This window comes from Diachasmimorpha longicaudata, chromosome 9 (genome assembly GCF_034640455.1).
Source record: "Diachasmimorpha longicaudata isolate KC_UGA_2023 chromosome 9, iyDiaLong2, whole genome shotgun sequence".
Classification (NCBI taxonomy): domain Eukaryota; kingdom Metazoa; phylum Arthropoda; class Insecta; order Hymenoptera; family Braconidae; genus Diachasmimorpha; species Diachasmimorpha longicaudata.
The window spans coordinates 2,723,881-2,749,098 of NC_087233.1; the positions used below are offsets into that span (position 1 = coordinate 2,723,881).

At 37.7% G+C, this 25,218-nt stretch overlaps 2 protein-coding genes and 1 long non-coding RNA gene across 4 annotated transcripts; 1 reads left to right on the forward strand and 2 right to left on the reverse strand.

Moving 5' to 3' along the window:
• Nucleotides 1-4,596: 4,596 nt before the first annotated feature.
• LOC135166271 (lipoamide acyltransferase component of branched-chain alpha-keto acid dehydrogenase complex, mitochondrial) lies at nucleotides 4,597-13,214 on the reverse strand. Its single transcript, XM_064128384.1, has 5 exons — nucleotides 13,079-13,214; nucleotides 12,825-12,934; nucleotides 6,952-7,498; nucleotides 5,674-6,069; nucleotides 4,597-5,369 (listed from the first exon to the last, which is right to left on the reverse strand). Exons 1-5 carry the CDS (start codon nucleotides 13,118-13,120, stop codon nucleotides 5,139-5,141), a joined length of 1,326 nt encoding a protein of 441 aa, XP_063984454.1. The 5' UTR covers nucleotides 13,121-13,214; the 3' UTR covers nucleotides 4,597-5,138.
• LOC135166272 (uncharacterized) lies at nucleotides 11,880-13,296 on the forward strand. 2 transcript variants are annotated; one of them, XR_010299645.1, is made up of 2 exons: nucleotides 11,880-12,255; nucleotides 12,836-13,296. It is a non-coding gene; the product is annotated as an uncharacterized LOC135166272 (long non-coding RNA). The 2 variants fall into 2 exon arrangements; XR_010299646.1 differs by having other exon boundaries at nucleotides 11,880-12,210.
• A 7,823-nt stretch (nucleotides 13,297-21,119) lies between these two features.
• LOC135166291 (uncharacterized) lies at nucleotides 21,120-24,401 on the reverse strand. The gene has a single exon (XM_064128414.1). It carries the CDS (start codon nucleotides 23,403-23,405, stop codon nucleotides 21,552-21,554), a length of 1,854 nt encoding a protein of 617 aa, XP_063984484.1. The 5' UTR covers nucleotides 23,406-24,401; the 3' UTR covers nucleotides 21,120-21,551.
• Nucleotides 24,402-25,218: the final 817 nt, after the last annotated feature.

Here is a 25,218-nt window from a genome sequence, read left to right on the forward strand (position 1 = left end):
GCTTCTCATTGTAGTTTTTGTACTTTATCACAAAAAAATAGAGAATTGATGCTTACAAATTACAAAAAAAAATTAGCGCACTCTCCTGAACAATATATATCTATTTTTCTCGACTTATTATCCGTGGAATATTGAAATGTTCAGATTATTAAACGCGATACCTTTATTTTTCAGTAGGACATGTGTGCCAGAGAATAAAAATGAAAATATTTATTGATTGAAAAAAGAATGAGAAAAAACATATACATCAGAATTTATATGAGTAGTTATACGAGGATGGTAGTTTGAAAAAAAAAATGATATTCTTCTATGTGCCGTACTTTAATTAAAGAATATAATGTTAAGTGTATCATACTGTTGCCAACGGTAGAGATACTTTATGACTGTTTATCCATAATTTAAATAGACGTTTCATTTGCACAAGGCCTTCATTAATTTATTGGTTTCATATGGGGGAGCATTTTTCTTTCTCTAGTATTTTGTCATTTTCTTTATTCACGCATGAGGCATAATGTTAATTAAAGAAGTCCTACAATGAATGCAACGATAGCAGTAAATGTAGAAATGGTTGATAAATAATCTTTTAACTTCATTTATGATTATTTTAACAATGGAAGGCGTTGTGTTACTGGAAGGTGACAATTTTGTACTTTTTTCAAGCTTTTGAAATATTCGTAGACAAATTTTAAAGTGTTTTGTTTATACATTTTTTCTTGGAAATGAAAAAATTCAGCGCAGGAGCATGACAAGAGGATTTGTTTGACCTTAAAGTAGCTCTACCCTTTAAGTAAATTCAAAGATTATCGAAAACAATACAAAGTTTTCAGACAACTCGAGCGCATTTGGAATTTGATTTCGGGTTTTCAAAACAAAAGAAAAATTAAAAAACTCAGAACTTAACACAGTGTGTCATTAATTTAATTCAGATAATATTGACTACGTATTCATGTTTTTGAATTTCACTCAGGCAAGTAGTTGAACAATTTGCCAACTAACAATATTTAAAAGCATCGTAAGGGTAATATTTAAAAGCATCGTTAGTCTACGTTGTATTCATTGTCAAATTTCCTTCATACTGTCAAAGTTATTCAGTTTTGACCAGAATGTCAAAAAATGTATGTTTTCCAACGAATGCTCTCTTCAAACATAATGAAACGTGATGAAGCATTTAATTTACCATTCAATTTGCATTTATTAATTCGGTTCAACATCATTAACGACGAGACTTTGTAATTTTCCTCATGTGGCCATGAACTGTCGAAATCCAACTGTCATTATGCGATAGTAAACTATCAATTCACTGTATTTAATGGGGGAAAAATCGATAATATTTGGTTTGATTGTGGAGCGATAGAATGAAATGACCCAGGTCGACTTTCAATACATCGCGGAACACGTCTCATAAGGCTATTGCTATAAGCATCCCCTTAGTGAATATCAAGTGTCCACGTTTTAAATGATTTTTAGCGAAAAATTTTTGCTTTCTTGCCAATTACAAAAATCATTTCAAACGTAGGTATTTCATAAGACCTGGAAATGGTTTAACCGACCGATTAGCGTAACCCACATTGCCACATTATTTAAATTTATTTGAAATTTTAGTGTCAGGAGACAATGAAATTATTTTGAAAACTTCAAATGATCGTTATGGAAAATCATCATTCATCTATCCATTTAGCATTTAAATTCTATTCCGTCAAAAAATGAATTCGTTCTGGAGTTCTAACGTTACTTTCCCGTTATTTAATTTTATCTATTCACATTTCATTTACACGTCGAATTGAGTTTGTAATTTATGAAAATGCAGAAGAATGTTTCTCGTTCGATAACGAGGTGCTGAAACTATGAGACTAAAATTAACACAAGTAACATGACAAATCTCGAGTGTCTCTCTTCGAATTATTAACCAGTGACCATGTTGGTCGATAATAGTAATATTGCTAGGCAAAGCATTTTCATTCAATTTTCACAGTTTTTCACAATGATTTACTGATTATATTTAAGAATATCCTGCATTATCAAGAAAAAATAATGCAGACAAGCCGTAGAATAAGGCGAAAAAAAAACATTTTGTAAATAACTTTGTACAGTAGAGTTCCCGTACTTTTCCAGAGGGAATAGAGAACTAGCCCGGAGCTCGATTTTCCGATATTTTTTAATCCGCAGAATCTTTGAGGTTTTCGGACCGCTAATCACTTATCACATTTTGTTATAAAAAATCTAAAAAACATAAATTTGAAACATTTTTTTCGGGATCATGAAGTTCACTGACCAGATCAAACTTCCTCTTCCCATCACTGGCGACGCCATTGGATCATTCTAGCCCCTTTCTAAGGGTGGAACGTTCAAATCGGGGGGTTATTTATGCGATGATTATTCAAAGTCGATAAAAAAATATATATTTGTTGTAATGAATGAAGTTTGTGATCGAAAGTGGTTTTCACAAGGCAGATTCCTGTATTTTACCGAAGGTAAATGTGTAATTGGCAGCAAAAGTGCCTTTTCATTCACTTGTAAACGAAAAGTAAAAATTCGTAAACGAAAAGACTTTTCGTTTACTAGTAAACGAAAAATGACAGTTCGCCACTCCCTGATCATAACATCACTAACAAAAACTATAGGTCAGATACACGTGCGACGGGGTCTTTTAACTCGTGTGAATGGTAGCCCTCGACTTCGCATCGGGCCGCCAACTTGACACTCGTTAGTAGCCCGTCGCACTTGTATCGAAATATACTATTTCGTGGTTCTCACTGGGATATTTTTATACATTGATTCGGAAAAATATTTACAAGGAATTTCCCTTGAGTAGCACCGTTTTTTCAGACAGTTTAGATTATAATAAATGTAGAGTTTTTGTATGGTACCACAACAATTTCCGATCCCGATCCATTAACGTCACAAACGTTTTTAGCCCTTTTAAGCAAGTCATTTTCCAAAGAGGAATGAAAAATTAAAAGATTGAAAAAAATTTCGTTCATTATCACCCCGAGGTACAAATCATGACATAGTAATTTTTTATTTCAATTGATGTCAGAGGCATTTTAAGTGATTTTCCGCACTATGTGATTTCAAGTGATTTCATAGGATTGTCATATGAATACATATGATTTCAATTTTTCGATTTCACTAATAATCAGCGCGATTGTTTAAGAACAACTCGCATGAAGTTACATAAGATTTAATCGTCTAGGAATCAATAAATAACTCATCAATTACTAAAACTTGGCGCATTTCTGAGTGTAAAGTACTGAAAAGTTCAGTAGAAAACCAATCGTTAATGATCCTCTATTAAAAGCTTAAAATTAATTTTTGTTTTGAAACATGATAATCGGTTAAATTAGTTTTTCCTATTTTTTCACATTTTCCATTGAGTCTGAAGGCAATACCTCTAACCCTAGGAGGTAAAATAAAGTCTGATTATGTACTTTTTAATCTCGTTATCGACTCGGCTGATAAATCAGCAAGAAAGATCCTTCATTTGACCTCCCTAAGCCAGAGAAATTGTATTTCTACATCGTCGAGTTGATGAATGTGTGATTACAAGTGCGTTTAATCAAGAGTAATTTCACCCGTGAATAAGCCCTCGTTTCACCCCCTAAACGGGCGTATGGGCTCCTGAAGAAAATGGCGTATCCCTGAAGTTTTAATCCCCATAACATATAAATGTCATCCAAATGAGAAGGGATCACCCTGGTGTACCTACCTTGTAAGGGAACTCTACTACAATCAGTTGGAAGAACGTACGCATCTCTATGCAACGTTATATAGAGACCAGTGTTGATAGGACTTCCTCCTCCGAGGATTAAAAGAGATTCTAGGCGTTCAATTAGATGACTAGTCATGTACTCGTCGTTTCTTCGAGGCACGAAAGAAAATATGTGTATTACATATATATTTATTATGTATACTCCTTACGTCGAGCGTGATTGAAGATTGTTCTTTTCGTTTATATGAGTAATATTATGAGTATTTGTAGTTATACCGTGAGAATTGTGGTGAAAAATTATCGTAAATCGTTTCATTAATTCGTGTATTCATAAGTTTATGGAGAAAATCGCCATACTTTTGAATTATCTTGCTCTTAGAATCAACATTGTCCAGATGACGTCCATTCCGGGTAGGATATGGTCTTCTGCACTACTAAGAGAACCCGTATCGGGAAATTTAGTTGAATAATTACGATCTTTTTCCACAATACTCCCTCAAACCTGTTAGTTGTTGAGATACTAGATAATGCCGGTACATAAGAAAAAAAAGTTCTATCAATTTTTGGACGATTCAATGTATTCTTTGTTGGGGATTGAAAAACATGAGTTAATGAAAATTAAAAATTAAAACACTGTACATAATAATGAGGCGTTGTATGACTCTCCGTTAATACTTCCTCGATTATTCAAACTAAACAGACTGACTATTGTTTTTTGAATGATTTGTATTTAGGTAGTTGAAAAAAGACAACAAAAATCATCATGTTTGAGATTTTTAAATGTATTACAATGTAAAAGGAATTTTTTTGTTGGCGATTATTATGAGTGGTTAAGCAAATGAGCATGGATGTAAATAAAGGAATGAAAAACAAATGGAATATCATTAAAAAAAATTGTGTATTTTCAAAGTGAATCTTTTAATTTGATACATGAAAACCCTAGTTTTTTTTAATTCATTGAGTTGATGAAATCTTATAATTGTCAATGATTCCCCGAATTTGTCACCATTTGCGGCAGTCGCTCCAATTTTTCTTAAAATTTGTCGCGTGCTTCCTTCGTAATCCACTCGTTCATCGATTCTTTTTGGAGTTGTAAGACCCAAATTTATTCTTTTTCTTGGAATGGTTTTTAGAGTGACAGGTGAAGTGGCTCGTAACGCAACGTAAGAGTATGGGATGGCTATTTAAGTGAATGCAGATTCACTTGTACTGTACACTTAACATTATTTCATGAAAAAACTGAATGAAAAAAAAACTATTACAACGTGATAGGGAACTGCACACTTAACACAGAGCTAGTGACCTTGTTAAAGGTGAAAATATTTTAGACCCATCGAATTCTTATCTGTTCCCGATATCTCTTCGCAGATCCTTATTCTGGATTATTTGTGCATCTACAAATTGGCACTCGAGTGCAAAATAGTGGATTTTAAACCAAAAGATGAGAAGGATTTTCAAGGTAATGTTTCCACAAATTTGAGAATTGGGCCATTGTTACACCATCAACGACTCGGTGATCCGCCGCCCAACTGATGTAAATAATATTCGCAGGTATTGTATTTCCCTCGGAGTCAAAACGAGGAACTCGTTGAACTTTTCCAATGGCTCCAATCACAATTTGTGGTGGAAGAATAACAGGTTTTGTATATGTTCCACCGACCTTGAAAGAAAAAAATCAATAGAACTTCAATTCAATTTCGTCTTTTAAGTTTCAAAAAAGACGTAATTTAGCCTTTAAAATCGTAATCTACGTATTTAAAAATCACGTAAAATACGTTTTAAATATCTTATTTTACGATGAATATTTTCTGTGAGCCCAGGAACATTTCACACTACTGACGATTTTTATTCTATGGAGAGAACCCACCATATTAACATAATTTGGAGGAGCTCCATTGAGCCAGACAATCGTCTTCCTGGGTAACTTCCTGAATGCAAATTAAAGGTTTAATGGTCATACTTACAACTCCTATATTTGACAGTGAAAAAGTACCGCCAGTGAGATCAGATAGGGGTAATGAAGCCTGTTTCCCCAGCTCCTGAAGTCTATTCAATTTCCGGGCGATTTCAGTAATGGAAAGGTCCTGAACGTTCTTGATATTCGGCACCACGAGGCCTTCAGGTGTAGCCATAGCGAGACTTATGTTGTGACGTCTGAAAACTTTCAAGCTTTGTGTGTTTTCGTCCAACCACGCATTCAATTGGGGATATTTCTCCAGAGCTTTTGACGCAGCTTTCATAAAGAATGGCATGAGGGTCAGTGATACACCATCTGACTTTACAAAATCTTTCACATCATTTCGTAGTTCTAAAAGTTTTGTTATGTCACACTCGTCGGAATAAACAAAATGTGGAATACTCTGAAATGAGAAAAAATACATTGGTAGAATAAAATATCACAAACTCAGTTGAATGACGTCTCCCAATTTTATGTGATCAGTGGATGAGAGAAGTTACAAATTTCGGTGATTTGAGCATCTAGTCCAGAGAATGGTCTTATAAAATTTTGACGTCAAAAAGGTATCAATGAAAAATTTGGGTGTGCACTGAGAATGAAATATAATTTTGCCAATTAAATATTCTTCTGACCGGAAGTTCAAGCGGATTTTTCACATATAATACCACAAGTGGTTCAAAATTATCGAATATTTCCCGATAGATTCGTTGCAAACAAATGTATGCAGGGAACCTAGAGGGAAATATTCTATAATTTGGAAGCTCGAGTGGTATTCAGGGGATTATTTTTCCTATCCAAATTTCGGTCAAGAAAATTGTGCCATGACATGAAAAGAGGTTTATTTGGTCAAGTGTCGTTTGTTTACCAAAATTATCAAAGAATTATCGCTGATATTCGAGGTAGGCTATACAAAATATCAACAAATGGTGCAATTCTATTGGCTGAAATTTGGGTGGGAAAAATAATGAATAGAAATTTTGGGCATTTGTTTGTCCAAAACAAATATGATTGGCAAAATTATATTTTTCTCTCAGTGTGGACGTTTTATCAAAAATTTATCTCTTGTCATTAGTCTATTTGTTTTGTCAATAAAAATTGTACTGAAAGAGTAACAGTTCTCCAGGGAATTGATTAAACAGAAAATGACTATGAAACGAGTACATTAAAGTTCATAAAGAATAGAATAATTATTATGTAATTGTTATGTTTTAATGTTGTCCTATACAATTAGTTTTTTCTGTATGTCGAGCACGCCCTGAATTCTAGTTAAATAAAAATAACTCACAAGTGATTGTGTCATAGTCTTCCACATATGTCTTTGATATCCCTTCAGGGTAACAACGTCCACCTCATTTCCTTCATTATTTTCGCTTTTGGTGATTCTGTCAAAAGCCTGAACTGCATCAACTGACTCTTCCCTGTTATTTTCTCTTCGTTTTTCCAAGAAATTGAGAATGTCCTCTTTGAGAATCCTGCCTGCCTTTCCCGTCGCAGGAATGTCTTCCAATTTGACATTATTTTCAGCTGCAATTCTTCGAACAGCTGGCGTCGTTAAAACCCTGGTATTTTTATCATGATCATCATTCTCAATTTCGTTATGGAGATGGAGGGGAGCTTCACTGGTTCTTAAGTCTTCCTTAACTATCTTGGTATCGTCATCCTCAAGCTCGATATCCACTAGGGCATCGCCTACGAGTGCTACCTCATCAACTTTGTAATGAAGTTTTTTTATATAGCCATCGTATCGACTGGTTATTGTTACTGACGCCTTGTCGCTTTCTACCTCACATATTTCATTAAATTGGGCGACTTTATCACCGGGTTTGACAAACCTAAAATCGAAGATGTTGTCAATAAACATTTGTCATTCCACACAGATCGTTCTCAACTCATTTTAAAAATTCATTGGTGTGAATAATAACAAATTGAGATTCCAATGTCACAGTAATTATTAAAATATGTTGGGTAACATTTAAACTGTGGGTTGAAATTTTTTCACATCTTGGTTCAAATAGTAGACTTTCCATAGTTGACGATTTTTTCCTTTTTCCCACTTTTCGTGTTGTGGCGCAACTGTTAGAAAAAAATTAATTTTCGTTGGCAGTTGATCATCAATTTTCAGCACTAAAGACCTCGGATGATTTAGGGAAAGAGAGAAATCAAGGAGTTTGAGATTTAGTGCAAATTCAGTGAAATCTCAGAATTTTAAATACCACGAAGGCGAGAATTCCACAGTTCATTGAAATGTCCAAGAAATTTTTTTTATTTCCCCTAAATCTGCTTGAGTATCGCTCTTCAAAAATTCAAGCACCAGAATTTTCTGGCCTTCCATTTTCTGGAAAGAATGGAATTGGAATTGATGGTTATCAATAATTTTCCCCGGAATGTCTGAATATCCAATAACGAAAGATGATGAGCTTTCCATGGAAATTAAATGTATTATAAATTATAAGGAAGTGTTCTAGAAAATTCAACCTAAAATTTCTAACAGTTTTGTCCTTGAAGAAAAAATAAGAAAAAGAAATAAGGAAGCAATAAGAAGAAATAAGGAAGGAATGGGAGGAAGAATGAAGGTTGGGTGAGAGAATGAAAGAGATGGAAAGGTGAAGGTGTCAATAAATGGAACCAAATGTAAATGAATTAATTAAACAAAGAAGTGGTGTAGGCAGAGATAAATATGGGATGAAGAAGGAGCACAAAAAATAGATAAAAAAGGAAATCTTGAAAAATCATGGGAAGTTATCAAAATACAGAAAAAATTAGTTGTAAAATACGACAATTAAATAGTATATTTCGATACAAGTGCGACGAGATGGCAGCGAGTGTGTCATTGGCGGCTCGAGAGGAAGCCGAGGGCTGTCAATCACACGAGTTAAAATTACCTGTCGCACGTGTATCAGAACTTGAATCTAAAGGTTAGGAATTGAATCTGTTTTCTCTTTGTAAGATATTTTAAGAATGTCTTAAATATTGTTATTAAAATTAAGATCTCCTTATAGTTGGAGATAGTCTATACCATGCATGCTTCCATTTATTTTCCAACGCCTCAAATTTTATATTATTTCAACAACATTTCACATTACGGAAAGAAATATTCAATAGGATCTGCGGATCTTCTTCGCAATATTGAAGCAGAATAGATGAGACAGATGTAGGTAAATGTCCACCAACTTCTCAATTCAGACGGAAGTTTTTGTAATCAGATTGAAAATTAGATGTGCTAATTGAACGATATCTTGATTTTTTACGACTGTCAGTACCATTTTCATATGATTTTAGAGACGCACCCCCCCTCTTCCGCGTATTTGTGTGTGTGTGTGTGTGTGTGTGTTTAATGATTCTTTGCGAACGACCGAAGCAATTTAATTTTTTTAAATGATTATCTTAACGTGACTTCCAGCGGAAATCAGTCTGACTCTCATCAGCGGTTTCATGAATATTCGGCAAAAACTAAAGGAAAACGATCAAAACAGTAAATGAGGTCATTAGGTCTCAATAGCAATTTCATGTCAATGGAATCGAAAAGACGTTTCTGATCGAGTGGAGTGAGAAAAACAACATCGGATAGCGACGAGCAAAAGCCATATTCGTTAGGATTTCTTTTAGGTCACTAGGACCTTAAGTGAGAATTATTCACTAGTACCGAGGAAAGTTTTGGAAATGAGTACTCGTAATGGAATCAATGACTTTGAATATTATTATGATTATTTTTCCCACCCAAATTTCAGCCAATAGAATTGCACCATTTGTTGAAATTTTGTATAGCCTACCTCGAATTTCAGCGATTATTTGTCCCATCCAAATCTTGGCCAATAGGATTGCACCATTCGACGTTATTTTGTATAGCCAACACGGTATTTCAGCGGAAATTCTTGGAAATTTCACTGGAAATTTTGCATGTTGCCTATATAAAAAAAAACAAATGATGAAGTAACCCTCAATTGTATCTGACAGATTAAATGGCAATTCGTTGAAAATTATGTCTCATGGTGCAATTCTATCGGCGAAGATTTGGATGCAAAAAATAATCCCCCGAATACCACTCGAACTTCGAAATTATCTGATATTTCCCTCAAGGTTCCCTACAAACAAATAAGCTCGTCAAGTTTTCCAGAAAAATCACTCGCGCTTCGCGCTCGTGATTTTTAAACTGGAAAACTTGACACGTTCATTTGTTTGCAACGAACCTATCGGGAAATATCCGATAATTTCGGAGCTCTTGTGGTATTATATGCGATAATTTTTTGATAATGTTGATAAACAAACGACACTTAACCAAATAAACCTCTTTTCATGTCATGGCACAATTCTCTTGGCCGAAATTTGGATAGGAAAAATAATCCCCTGAATACCACTCGAGCTTCAAAATTATAGAATATTTCCCTCTAGGTTCCCTGCATACAAATGAAGTCGTCAAGTTTTTCAGGAAAAATCACTCGTGCTTCGCACTCGTGATTTTTTAGCCTGAAAAACTTGACTCCTTCATTTGTTTGCAACGAATCTATCGGGAAATATTCGATAATTTTGAACCACTTGTGGTATTATATGTGAAAATAGCAAAAAGTGTTGCTTGCAAAGGGCCAGGGTTGATCATTATGGTTGAGCCAGTTGATTGAAAAGGATTGGGTATGTCGAATCAACTCCTTGCAGACGCAGTGAACCATCTGAAAATTTATGACCTCTCCTCTCGAGGACCAGTGTTCCGTCGCGGAATATTTTTTCACGAGAATCCCACAATTATTGTAATAAGATTCAGATGTAGCGATAATAAAACGTATTATCGCTAATTCTGAAATTTTCAGTTTATGTCCTCAATTATACATGTCCTTTGATCGTTATTAGCGGGGATTCCCCAAGTTTATTAAACATTTTCAATGTATCATTTACCCGAAATCCCGCCGTTTATTTACGTCATTTATGTATTTAGCGGGGTCGCTCATGGATCGCAGACCCCAGGGCCCAAGTAAGACCCGATTGTCCACCCTCGTTTATTATGGTCATGCCTTCCCCACTCCATTCATCATTTTATGTGCGAATAGACATTTGATTTTCAATTATCTCAAGTTTAGTCTCCAACTTTGTAACAACGCGGAACTAATCGGAACCTATGTCACCCTTGATCGAGGCGCTGCAAATAGTCCCATCATTGCATTCAACAGTCAAGTTCCTCCGATTTTATTCAAATCCTAATTATAAATTTATAACAATTGTGAAAGTGTTTTTTGTGGTTAAAAATAAAAATATCACGTGTTACAGAATATGATCGAGTATTTATTTGAGTAAGCACGTGATCCAACCGTTTGATTCTTCATTTAAGAACGAACAACCAGTATTTTCAAAAACTTATTAATGGACTACAAAGTGAAGGCTATTGTCCACCTTATGCAATTCGCTATTTCCTTAAATCTTTGGAGATAAAGATTATATTGACAATTGACTTGTTTCTCACCTCATTTACATGAGATATTTAAGGATATTGAGGACTGCTGAATGTTGAAGAAGTAAGGATCTAATTTATAATTTATTTCATAAGTCTGAATGCATAAAATAATAAAAAATGTCACTAGGGGCAATAAACTGCGATTCTAATCTCGCTTCACTTGGATTAATCGTGGTTTTCGGGTCCAATAATCGGTCCGATATCATTTAACTCATATGATGAAGCCGCACTCGTCAAATGATATTTTTATCGCCTAGTCACATAATCTATGGTTTCCGACCTAGGTGTAAAAATAAAAGATTTCCATACGGTTACAGTACTTTTTATCACGGGGAAAAATATTAGGACAACATTACGTCAAAAATATCAGTAACAAAAATATCACCAATAAGAACATCACATATGAAACATTACAAACAAAAATTCCGTACATACATCATACAGTGTGTGAAAGCATTCCACATTTTTTGAAATGTCACATGTAAAACGCAAAAATTATATAGCGGTCCATATTTTGTGACGTCACAGAAAATTCTTGAATAGGATTTTGGCATAGGTAGGAAGAGAAACAGGATTATTTTCCATATAACTTTACGAAAAAAATTGATAGTTCAGACTGTGGTTCGAAGGATTTTGAGTTTTCATGGAAACACAAAATTATATATTTCCTGAGTTATCTGATTGATACATGAGCAGAAAGACCAGTTGGAATTAGCATTCAATTTTTATACAACAAGGAGACTTTAAGGATTTATGATCATGTAGACTGTGATATTTTTGTTTGTGATCTGGTTATTTATGATATCTTCGATTGTGATATTTGTGGTTTGTGATATTTTGGCCGTAATCGATAGATCGGTCACCTTCCCTTCCGATACAAGTGCGATGGAGTGATGACAAGTGTGGAGTAGCTGACCGGAGGCGAAACCGAGGCCTGCCAATCACACTCATTACCATCTTTTCAGTTATGACCTTTGGTTTACAAGTTTTGATTTTTCCTTCATAGGAAAATCAAAAGACACTTTTTTCACATGGGCTGAACGTAGCAAAAGTGACAAAATAGAAGATTTTGTCATCAAACGATAAAACTTTAATTTCATGAATGTGAGTCAAGTGATACTTTTATGGCCGGATGCTATCGGAAGTGAGGTTAGAATGGCGATTTATCAGACCTAATGACATAAATAAAATTGTTAGATCGTATCGGTATGTCTGTATGTATAGATGCATCGGGTAGTATTTTCAAAAAATTGCAAATTACGTCACAAATATTCACTTGTTCGTTTTTGAAACAGAGTTCATCTGGATCCATTGGGAAGCATACCACTAATAGAATTCATAGAAATGAGGGAAGAAACAACTATGCTCGGGGGAGCATCACTAGGGAGAGAGTTAAATGTTCCAGGAGCTAATAGGGGATGGTCAAAAGTCACAAGGGTCACTTGGGGGAGGGTCAAGCGTCAGAAGGGTCACTAGGGAGAGAGTACAAGTTATGAGAGTCACTTGGGCGATACGGTCGGTCATCTGCTTTTTTCTAACACGAATTGTTACGTCAAAATTCGCATTTCTCTTACAATATTTTATAATATTTCGTTCAAAGGGCTGTGAAAAATGTCGAAACCGTCACTTAAATTTTCCCAAGTCAAATCTGAGTTTTGTATCTATTATTGAATACTTCTCTACTTGTATTAAATGTTTGATTTTCTTCTTTTTTCTACCATTCTTTCAGCGTAACTTCGCGAATCCCTTCGCCGATGTCAGACAGTTTGAAAGGAACGACGGTGCCAGGTCTCGTCGTGGAAGCACCAAATAATCTCGATTGTGGTCTCTATCAACAAATAAAGGCAGATATGTTGGGATCAAACGACTCTTATCTGTTTCATTCAGAACGATTTTCAGTAGAAACACTTACAATGGTCACGTGTTCCATACATCATTGATAATCATGAATAATCAATTATCAGAGTCTTACCAGTTTAATTATAAATGAAAATCGCCCAGCAGAAGCCATCATCTGGTCAAGATTTGTTATCACTCCGGTTAGCGTAGATGCGATCGATTCAATTTCTCTGCAATATCGGTAACTTCCTCGATAAACTGACCACCTGTTATTGAAATAACTCGAGTAAGACTTTCACTGTCGTAGAGTATCGGCGGCCAACGTGCGCCAGCTCCAAAGGTTCATTGAAATGATGATATTCAGTAGAGAGTTTATGCTGACGCAATTCGGCGACGAGTCAATAACACTGATAAGGGGATTCATTTCGGTGATCGTATTACATTATTATCTGTTTCGTTGTTTGTAGATTCAGTACCAATATCGATTACCCAACGTTCATTAATTATGTTTCTGCTTGCGAAGGGAAGCCTAGTAATTACGGAATTCAAGTTTCAGTTTTTTTGTGTTATATTAATCCATTGTCATCCAAAAAATCCGAAAATACGATTGTCGTGATGTGTAGACATGTGAATATGTATGTGTGCATGGTCGTACATGTGTTTTGCTGAGTATTCACCAATCGGTTGATGTATTTCATTCTTTGCTTTTATGTAGCTACCACTTCTTTAACATTATAAATTGACGGCAAATAAAATGTAGTTCTCATTGACTTTTGAAATTTTCAAGTTTTTGTTAAAAATTGGTTGTCTCAGAATAAATCCAAATAAATCTATGAAATAACTTGATTGATAGCTTGAAAAGCTCTTTTGAATATGTTACAGATCGAGTTTGGAAATAAAAGTGATGGAGACATATATTGTTTCCATTTTTAGAGAAATTTGGTACATTGCTGCTTTTTTGAAAATAGTAATTACATGAATATCTTCGTGAATTTTTAGTTTTATTCACTTTAATTGGGCTGTATTTATTTTTATTTTAATTGTTATTATCCTAATTTGTTGCAGTAGAGAGATCATCATAACGGTTATAACTTGTATCTTAATTTTTATGATACGAGACCGAATGCGCGCTTCGCGCGCCCTATTTTGATTTCCCGCCTCAAACACATGGACCAATTAGGAGAACGTCTTACACATGAAGTTAGTCGATGACTTCTGTGGTTAATTTAATTTAATTTATGTGCTTGTGCTTTCATAGACTGATGAAGGGCGATCACACCGTAAAAGAACGAATGTGAAAGTCGTTGGTATAAATATGATGAGAGAGCTAACTTGATCCACAATGGATGCTCTTAGGAACACGAACGTTTTCGCCTTTTCGACTAACGCGAAACTTCATTCATTTAATCGGCCAATGGGGAAGACCTTACGCGATTTCGACTCGGACGAACTTCATTTATGTGCTTCTACTTTTATAAATAGGAATTTTCATTCTGCCATTTTTTTTACAAATTCTTCTGTTAAAGTAATTTTATCCTTTTTTGGAATTCCCTATAATTCTTTCAGGTATTGTTACGTGCCGATACGAAATGTATATTTTGTCGCAAATTGAGCAGATATTTTAGACAGTATAGAATCCTCTTTTTATTATTATATTCATATTATCTTGCCTATAACACCGTCCCGATCTCTCTCCTTTATTACTTTACACAGCATGCGGAAAAACGTTTCTATTTTTCCTCAAACTCATTAACAAAAATACCCCAGCTATATTCTTAACCCTTTCGCTACGAGCGGTGACTATAGTCACTCAACACCTGACGCTCGCCATGCACGAGCGGTGACTTAAGTCACCCAACACTTGACGCTCGCTATGTACGAGCGGTGACTATAGTCACCCAACCCCTGACGCTCGCTATATACGAACGGTGACTATAGTCACCCGCGAAGTTTTGTGAGCAGAGTATATTTGTTAGATTATATGATGAATTTTTTACCATTTCCTTTCTACGAGCGACTACACCCGCTCTGTGTAAGATACCGCGGTATTGAGCATATCACGGGCGATTGCAGTTGTTCCCCAAATGCACACTTTTGGCGCGGCGGCTCACTCAGCGAGAGAAGCGCGCCGGAGAATGCGTCCGTAGCGAAAGGGTTAAACCCAGACAATTTTGCTATGCTAACAAAAAATTTCTTCCTCTTGACTTACCCACAAGTCCTTCATCATTTTATCATCCATTCTCTCCCATTATTACATGCAATTTTCCGTTTCTTTATAAAATTCACCTGTATAAAATCGCCCTAATCCGCCGACCTTTTAAATCCATTTCAATTTTTATCACCCGCTTAGACAGGCCTAAACCTCCACTCAGTCCCTCACCTGACCCACCGGCGCCCCTGCGTTCCTCCACCCCCACTCTCCAGTTTTTGGCATTTTTTATAGCAAACCCAATTGAACGAATCCCTTTCCCTCTTTTTCGATCGTACCCTCCTCTTTCTTTCATTTAACCAATGACATTTTCGCTTTCATCTTTCATCCTCGAGATGTACTCCCTCTTCTCATTTTCCTCGTCAGATTTATACTTTTTCAGATTTTTAGTTTCTAAGTTAGTTATTATTCGACCCCCGAAGTTTCTCGTCAATTTTCACCACTATTAAGTGTATCCCGTTTCTAGTGAATAAATCGTAGTATTTAATTGTTGAATAAGTGTTGTGTGTCCGACATTTTTTATTCTCCTAGTCTGAGTGTTTCGTTATTTTTGTTCGTGTCCCCCTTTCAATTAATTTCATATGTGGTACAAAGATATATTCGGCGTATCACGTTTCCCATGTTTAATTTTGTATAGTCAACTAAACAAATTTATCACTCGATTAGAATCGAATAGGTTATTACTCGCGAAACAGGTACAATCTCGTGAAGTCTTTGGATTAAGCTTGAAAATGTGATGTGATTTAGGAATATGCATTGCATTGAATTACACGAGAATTAGAATTGGTTTGGTTCTATATAATTTCGTAGATTCCTCATTTCTGCTCATGTAAACAGCCCATAATATAGAAAGACTTTAAAAAAAGACTAACTATAGCAATAACGTCATGATGAAAGCTGTATTATATTGAACTGTTTCAAATAATAAATAAAAAAATGAGTAAATAAATTTATTCCAGAAATAAAATCCAATATGTAAAATAGCTATTCGAAAGCATACACACAGAAAAAAACTGATGGTAATATACGAGATTTAAAATTTAATGTATGAAATTTTTCAATACATATATTACGTTTTTTTGAAAATGTGAATTACGATTTCGAAAGCAATATATTACGGGGTCCAGCCTCCGTGATCTACGCTTCCTCTCCCCTAATTTATGAGATCTCAATCATCTAAAATTTTGGATTGATGAGATCAAAAACGAAATGATAAAACAAACTTTTTTAGGCAATATCAAATCTTTCTGTTTCAGATAATTTTGAAATATCTCGGGGTAACTTTCAGAGACATTTTTTCAAAAATTTATTAAAGCAATTTAGAAACTGTTGAATCGAAAAGGCCAAACGAACCCTTACGAAAACAACAAATTGTTTTTTTTTTCTATATTCCATATTGTTTTATTTTTCCCATTTTATCAAATTTTTCCTTGTCCTTTTGCAACTTTCAATGAAATGATTCCCACAATGTTCAATTGATTTTTACAATTTTTCGTAGTTTTTTTAAATTTTTAATGCTTTCCAGCTTTTTTGTTTTTTTTTTAATTTCAATTTTTCATGTTCTGCTTTTTTTATTTTTCTTGCTTTTGAATTTCGTGTTAAGATTCTATAACTGCAATGATTCGGAGTGATGTGATATTTGTCATTTTTTAAATGATTTAATAAGATTTATTTTGGCCTTTCTGACGCTGCAGCGACCAGACTAGGCTAAGTTGAACCCGGCGAGCCAACAATTTAACAGTGTCCTCGACTTACATCCAGAAACTCAAAAGCCGTCTACTCCTCAAAACCCGCTAAAAGGGAGGAGTCCGATAGCGATCCTATGTTGGGAATACACTGGTGTTGTGGTAGATCAACGAACTCTCAATTCCGTATAGAAAAGAGAGAAAGCAGCTCTCTGAATCGTAAATTGAACATTTTGTGTTGTTCAGTGTGAGTTTGCGACTGAAGAGAACAGACGTTTGCCAGTTATTGATAACAAGCTGCTGCATCATAGCGCCGACTGTGTGGCCAAAGGCACCTGTAAAGATCGTTCGCTCTGCCTGACAGTTTGAAAGTGCCAACAGAGTGGCCTTAGTGACTGCTGTTCTGCAGTTGTGGAGTCCATACGACAGGATGGCTACCCTCAATGTTGAGGCCCTGCAAGAATAAAGCATTCAAAGGGGCTAAGAGAGCTGCAGCATTCCTGATAAACCGTTTGATATAAGTTGACTCCTTCAAAAACACAGCGCAACTGCTTAAGGGGTTACATGGGTTTCCTCGGGCAAAAAACGGCCTTTTTTCAATAATTTTTTTTGCACATAAAAAATGAAATATTTAGATGAAACTTTTTATTATTTAAAAGATACATATTTAATAAACTTTTTGTGAAATTTTCAAAAAAAAATATCAAGATGGCGGCCATTACGACGCCATTTCCGGCAGTCCCTCGGAAAAAAGGGGCCTCCGCGTTGTCAGCAGAACTTCTTTCAGGATTATCTGAAATGAAAGGAAAAAATTCGTGTTTTAGTAAAGACAACAAACTAGGTATTGGACGAAGGAAAAAAAAAATGAAAATTCGATTTTTGGCAGACATTTTTATAAAAAAATGCAAATTTTGATGAAAATTTCTCGAAATTTTTTTATTTTTAAATAGTTGTAATTAAAAAAAAAAATCCTTCGTTCAAGACCTTGTAAATGATATCTCGAAGACTTGTGTAAAATTTCATTAAGATCGGTTGAGTAGTTCGCGAGAAATCTTGACAAACGACTTTGAAAATATAGTTTTGAGAAAAACGCGTTTGAAGTTTTGGAGACAATAAAAGTGGAAAAAAAAATCTTTTTTTCAACTTACATTGAATCGTCGATTCCTGGGCCATAAAGTAGACAACCTGCTGCAGCTGCAATGTCCAGGGTATCCTTTTGCTCCTGTCGATGACGAACCCTGGCTTATCTGGGCTCTAGATACTTTAAACGGCTCTAGACACTTTGAATTACCTGACCTCGAGCGTCCGTCTTTTCAGGGCTGTATCTCCGAAACTGTTACTCGGATCAACTTGAAAATTTAGGACAATATTCTAGAGATGTTATAGAATTTAATAAGACAAAAAAAAATCGATTTTTTGAAACCTTGAAACCCATGTAACCCCTTAATGAATGCTGGTTGTAGGAAGGAAACGATCCCCTTAACTCGGTCTGGCGGAGGATTAATTCCTCGCTCGTTTATTACGTGACAGAGGAAAAGAACTTGCGACTTCCTCCGGAATAATTTCGCCACGTTGACGACCAGGCCAAACCCCCCAAGTCTCTGGAGAAGTATTCGGAGGTTTTTACAATGCTATTTTCCACTCTTCGATGCAATGAGAATGTCATCGATGTATACAAATGCGAACAGGAAGTTCCGTATGACTTCGTCATGAAAGTCATGAAAGGTGTTAGTGTATTCAATTGATCTCGTGGATTTTCGATTCAGTTTGACCAGTGAGGAGGAGGAAAACTCTGTGAGACGAAGGTCAATAATCAGTGAACACGTTATTAATGCTTCTAATGTCACTTTATCATTAAGAGAGGGCGAGTCGAATATTTGGTGGGTTGACGGGTATTGCAAAAATTGAAAACACTTAGCTTGACTCTATACCACGGCGTTCTACGCCAGATACCCTGACGAGCACCGCTCTCGAGAATCGAGAGCTACCCGGAGAGGGAGAGGGGAAAATCAAATTCGCTTCTAGAGCGTTCCATGAGTGTCTCACCTTCGATTGGCGACTAGATTACAGGCAAACCCGCGACGAACCACTTCAATGAAAGGGAATTCGAACAATACGAACAACGTGCTAGTAGTATTTTTTTGAACATCGTCTGGTGCGACAGGGATTTGGTGAAATGCCTTTACGAGATCTATCGTCGAAGAAAACGACTTCCCGTGAAGGTTTGCCATGATACCCTCCAAATAGCGAACCGAATACTTAGCACGGATCGTTCTGGTATTAAGAGATTGATAATCCTCACATGGTCACTACTCGCCGCCCTTCATGGTCTCCAGATGGAGTGGTGAGGACTGAGGTCTGCTTGAACGCTGTGCAACGCCAACGTTGGACATCCTGGAGAACTAAGCCTGTTGCGTGTCAATTACGCGAAAATTAATTAATCATCGAGTGTTTCTTCATATTTTTTTTCCTAAGAAATCTAAGTTGTAAGGGGCAAAACGGTGTATGTGGAAGGAAGCTGGTGATCTGGGCGTAGTTCGGATATGATGTTGTGTCGTATATGCACACATCTTCAGCCTACCATCCGGTTTCGTGATTTCTGGAAATTCGTTTAGCAGCGAATGCCGTGAAGAACTTGAGAGCAAGTCAACTATTTTCACCGCGGGCAAAGGCATTCTGACGAACTGAGTCGGGTATTGTTATCTAATTGTACGGGGTAACTGACGCGATAGTCGATTTGGTTTTTTTTAATGTCGACCCTTCCTTGGGTTGTAAGGTCCAAGTATGCAGTTTCTGCACGTCAGGTTTGTCTCCGTACTGCTGCCAACGACGAGTGACCCGAAAGCAGAAGGATAGGTGGGTTTTAATAAACGGGATTTTAATAATTAGCCACGATTTATTAAAAGCTTAGGTTGTATTTTTAGAAATGGTTATTTAAAAACTTATTAGAATAGTCAATTACAAAATTAATGAATTAGGTTTCACGCAACACACAATATTCAAAACTTATTTCGATAACTCTCACACGATAGATGTTTTTCCCGATTTTTGGATTACAACAGAGGGTTGTATCACGAGGTTGTCTCTTCGAAATCCTTTGGTGTACTGACGGCTACAAATTCTTCAATTACAAAACTGGAAAAGTGGGTGTGAGTAATTGTTCCTTGGTAGGAAGAGAGGGGGAAAGGAAAATTTCTTGGTTGAAGGGAAAAACTATTGCAGGGAGTAAATCTGCCGCGTTGCAGATGGCTCGGTTGGGTCCATCGCTGTGACGCGGAGAGCAAAAAAACGGGGTCCTCATAAACTCTCGGGAAGAGGACATTCGTGAAAATTTTATAGCTCTTAGGAATTTGGGAAAATATTAAGGACAATAGACAAAACTCGTGGGAAAGTGTAGTCACGGTTTTCTTTAGAAGCAGAATTTTATGGTTTGACGACTTGTACGTGCTTTGCGTCGACTGGCAAGGGATTAAAATGAGTTAATTATTTGATAACATAAGAGAAAAAATGGGGGAAAAGAAGTTTTCCCCAGCTGTCGAAAAAATAACTATTTATGACTATATATGCGACCGAACACGCTCCCCTTTTGAGAGATTATTACTTAATCTATCAAAACAATTTGAGATCGCATTCTCTTTACACATCTAAGATCCTCACACATTCATGCACACTAAAGTTTATAAATTGAACTTGTCCATTATCCACATAATCTTTTTACACTGTCTATTCAGTTCGTTTCATCACTCAACAACGGGGATAATTTTCTAATGTTCCGTTTGAGTTCACCCTTAGCGGTTTTGACCTTCACTACACGAATGATCCCATCAGCCCCTGGATAAATTTCTGTAACGCGACCTAGAGACCACTGTCGAGGTGGTAAGTTGTCTTCTCTCAGGATGACGATAGTACCCTCTCGAATATCGTGGCTTCCTTGGCTCCATTTGTGCCTCTGATTCTGCTCATTCAGGTACTCCTTGTACCATCTCTTCCAGAATTCTCGCTGTTTTTTCTGGATCAATTCCCAGCATGACAGACGATTGTCGGGAGTCTCGCTAAAATCTGGTTCTGGCAAGCTCATTAATGAATCGCCAGTGAGGAAATGACCGGGAGTTAAGACAATCAAATCATTGGGATCAGAGGAGATAGGAGTGAGAGGACGGGAATTAAGAATAGCCTCGATTTCGATCACAAGAGTGGTAAATTGCTCGAACGTTACTAAATCATCGCAAACGCGTTTTAGATGATACTTGAAGGATTTAACACTGGCTTCCCAAAGTCCTCCGAAGTGAGGTGATAAAGGGGGAATGAAGTGCCAGGTGATGTTCTGAGCAGTGAGATGCTGATGGATCTCGTCATTATATTTCTTGGACTGGATAAATGAATATAGTTCTTTGAGTTCGTTGCTGGCTCCGAGGAAATTGGTGCCGTTGTCGGAGTAAATGTGGACAGGTTTTCCTCGACGAGCGATGAATCGTTTAAGGGCTGCGATGAAGCCCTCGGTGGTGAGATCAGTCACGACCTCCAAATGGACGGCCTTGACCACCAGGCATACGAATACCGCGACCCATACTTTCACGCGGTTCCTGTTGCGGAATTTTTTCTCCTTAATGAAGAAGGGGCCGCAATAATCCACGCCGACATTACTAAAGGGTTTGGCTTCGGTGACTCTAGATCTTGGGAGATCACTCATTATGTATTCACTCCTCGGTGGATCAGCCTTGACGCAAACTGTGCAGTTCTTGATGATCCTCCGTACTTGATGTCGTCCATCCACCAGCCAATACCTTCTCCGCAAGGCATACAGGGTGGTTTGAGCTCCCGCGTGATAGTTGGTTATGTGCTCGTTTACCGTGTAGTTGGATGTCTCTAGCTTCAGAAATAATGACCTTCCGATCAAAAGACGCATTGTTTAGCTGGGGCAGTTGAGATGTATAATTTTTCCATTCGGTAAGGATGCTCAGCGGAATGGAATCGTCCCAACCCAGTTTTTCGATCCATAACCGATGTAGAATCATCCTCCCCTTGATAATCACAGGGCCAAGGAATCCAAGAGGATCAAAAATTTTGGACACCTCCGATAATATAATTCGCTTTGTGATCTTTCCAGTGAGGGGGATCGGTTTGATCGTATAGACGATTACGTCACGCGATGAGTCCCAATGTAGGCCTAGTGTTTTTACTGTTGAGTCGTGAGACATATTCAATTTTAAATTAACGCTGTCTTGAGGTAATCCCTGTAGAAGACGAGGATCGTTGGAGGCCCATTGCCGTAGATTTAGCTGTCCCTTCTGGAGTAATGCGGTGATTTCGTCTCGCAGTTGTAACGCTTCCTCGAACGAATCAGCTCCTGATAGTAAGTCATCTACATAGAAATCGCGCTTGAGGATTCTTGATGCATTTGGAAATTCCTGGCACTCATCATCGGCCAATTGATGGACGCATCGGATGGCTAGATAAGGAGCTGAAGAAAGGCCAAAGGTAACGGTGTTCAATTGGAACACCTTCTCATTTCCATCTTGATCCGTCCACCAAATCCGTTGATACCGTCGATCCTCTGCACGAATCCAGAATTGCCGATACATTTTTTCAATGTCGGCGGTGATGACGTACTGGTGCGTGCAAAAACGAGCAAGGAGCGAAAAAATGTCTTCTTGTATCGTGGGTCCAACCATGAGAGTGTCATTGAGTGAGAGATGATTCTCCCCTTTAGCGGACCCATCGAATACGACTCGAACCTTGGTCGTGAGGCTGGTCTCCTTTACGACGGCATGATGAGGCAGGTAAAAACAGTTCTCGTCTTCAATGTTTTGAGGTATTTCCGACATATGGCCCAGGTCGATGTACTCTTGCATCACTGCAGAATACTGTTTTTGCAACTCTGGATTGCGCTGGAATTTCCTCATCAACGATCTGAACCGTTTTTTCGCGATCTCGCGAGAGTTTCCCAATTGCGACTCCTTCCCGTTAAATGGTAAGGCCACTGTATATCTCCCCGTTGCGTCACGTGTCGTATTTTCCTTGAAGTGGTCCTCACAGGCTTGCTCCTCCTTCGACAGATGCACGGAAGTGTTGAAATCATCCATTGTCCAGAAGTTTTTTAGCTCAGTGTCGATGGAAGTAATGCACGATTGCACTGGACTCTTTCTGGTGAATGATTTTTTCGCTAGGGCACTTCCGCCGATGATCCATCCAAAACGAGTTTCCTGTAGAATCATGTCTGGCTCCCCGGGGTCGTTCAATTGGATTTGACCTTGACAGATGGAGGCGAGTGTGATTCCAACACTTAGGAGGATGTCAACGGGTGCAGGTCGATCGAAGGCTGGATCTGCTAATTTGAGGTGCTTGGGAATGTTGAGGTCACTGCGGTTGATAGGCTGCATGGGGAATAAATTACCAATATTTGGGACGGTCAAAAAATTGAGCGTCCTGGCATATCCATTTAATCTTGAGTTGATCGTTGTCGTAACCAGATGATTGGTTGAAGAATCGCAATTGGTCATAGCTTCGATGGACAGTTTGAGCTTTTCTAAGGGCAATTTCAATAGGTTTGCGAAGCTCTCTGTCATAAAGTTCGAACTTGACCCAGTATCTAGAATGGCACGACAACGGATGGGTTTTTTCGCAGCGTCGAGCACCGTGATCACTGCGGTGACGATCGCATCTCTATTAGGAAGGGATGCAATGAGAACGGTCGCCGCAGGTGTATCCGAGGCAACTATCGGTTCTTGTCATGCCGATGAGGTCCGGAAATTTTTCAGATCATCACCCTGCAGGTGCAGTAGGGCGTTGTGTGATTTTTTGCAGATGCTACACTTATCTGCTTTGCAAAAACGAGTCCTGTGATTCCCGCGGAAACAATTGAGACATAATTTTGCTTCACGGGCTGCATCGATTCGAGCTGGGACACTCAGCGCAAGGAATTTTTCGCAGCTTTCTAATGAGTGTTGCTCGTTGCAGTTTGGGCAATTTTTCAGCTCTGTCCCAGTGAGCAGTGTCTGTATTCTGTTTCCGTGGTTTCCTCTTTTTTGCTTATTTTGTGAGCCACTGGAACTATGGGTCTGGTTCGTTCTGGAGATCCTGGACGAGGTGAGATGGATGGCCTGTTCTCGGAGGAAGCTCAACAGATCTTCATAATTTGGGATTCTATTTCCCTGTTTGGATCTGTTCCATTCTCTTTCAGTCTCCGTGTCCATTCTTCTCATGATAATGTGAGAAATGAGCGTGTTCCAGTTTTCCACTGGCTCTCCAAGTGCCTTCATGGCGAGAATATGTGTTTGTAAGCTGTTGACCAGCTTGCGAATTTCTTCGGGGGAACTATTTTTCATTGCTGGGGTGTCGTAGAGGAGATCACAGTGGCGGAAAATCAGAACATATTCGATATTGTATGTAGACTCCAGTAATTTCCATGCTACAGCGTAATTCTCGTCAGTCGTTTTAAACGCGTTAATCATTATGTAGGGTTCTCCCGTCAACGTTCTCGTCAGAAAATCTAATCTTTGGGAATCCGATAAGCCCTCACGTTCATGGATGAATTTTAAAAACCAGTCGCGATACGGACGATAATTTTCCAATTTCCCGTCGAATTTTTTGACCTCCGCCTTTGGCAGTGAGGAGAGGTAATCCGTAGTCCTTAATCCTGACTGACAAGAATGCTCTCGTACGGGAGCTTGATTCGCGATAAAGGCTTCGCGATGAGGATCCCTGAATTTCCTAATTAGCACCAGCATGTCATCGTAATCAAATCTGATGTTTTCAGCTTCTTCGACATGATCTCCCTCAGGCTCAAGCATCGTGAGTTCGTGTTCGATGTTCGGGAGACTCGCGATGCCCTCTTCGATTTTTGGTAACGTTCGATTTATCGTCTCATTACTCGCGAAAAGTCCAGCGGTTTTCAAGTGGTTGCTCAACCTTGTTATTCTTGCTTTAATTTGACCGCGAGCTTGGATTAGAGACGCGCGTTTCGCTTTTTGAGCTTCGGTTAATTCAACCATTGTGATCGAGGAAAAGGCGAAGGGATTTACGGAAATTCGAAAAAATATAAGGACTGACGATTCAAAATATTAGGAGCTTACCGTTGAGTTGTCTCTGGATTGATGGATGTAGCTGGATGCGAAGTGGCTATCTCAGCTTCCTGGTGATCCGTGACTGCGGCTTCGTTCCTGGTGTGATTGGGTGCACTGGAGACTTGTCTTCAGAGCACGCACTTGTATAAATTAAAGTCCGATGATTTTCACTTCGAACGCACTTGATGAAGATTCGAACAGTAATTTTTTTTCTCAAAGTATAGTTTTTAATGTTCAGCGAAAGTGTATAATAAGAGTTCACTCAAAGTAACGGTTCGAACGCACTGTCTTCGGTTGATTTGAATGATGTTCAGGT

Excerpts from the sequence above, each read along its gene's own strand:
- LOC135166271 (XM_064128384.1), bottom strand. The coding sequence starts at position 13,120 with ATGATGGCTTCTGCTGGGCGATTTTCATTTATAATTAAACTG. Across the intron at positions 12,935-13,078 it reads TTTCATTTATAATTAAACTG|AGACCACAATCGAGATTATT; the intron begins GTAAGACTCTGA and ends ATTTGTTGATAG. Across the intron at positions 7,499-12,824 it reads GAAGTTACGCTGAAAGAATG|GTTTGTCAAACCCGGTGATA; the intron begins GTAGAAAAAAGA and ends CTTCGATTTTAG.
- LOC135166291 (XM_064128414.1), bottom strand. The coding sequence starts at position 23,405 with ATGACAGAGAGCTTCGCAAACCTATTGAAATTGCCCTTAGAAAAGCTC.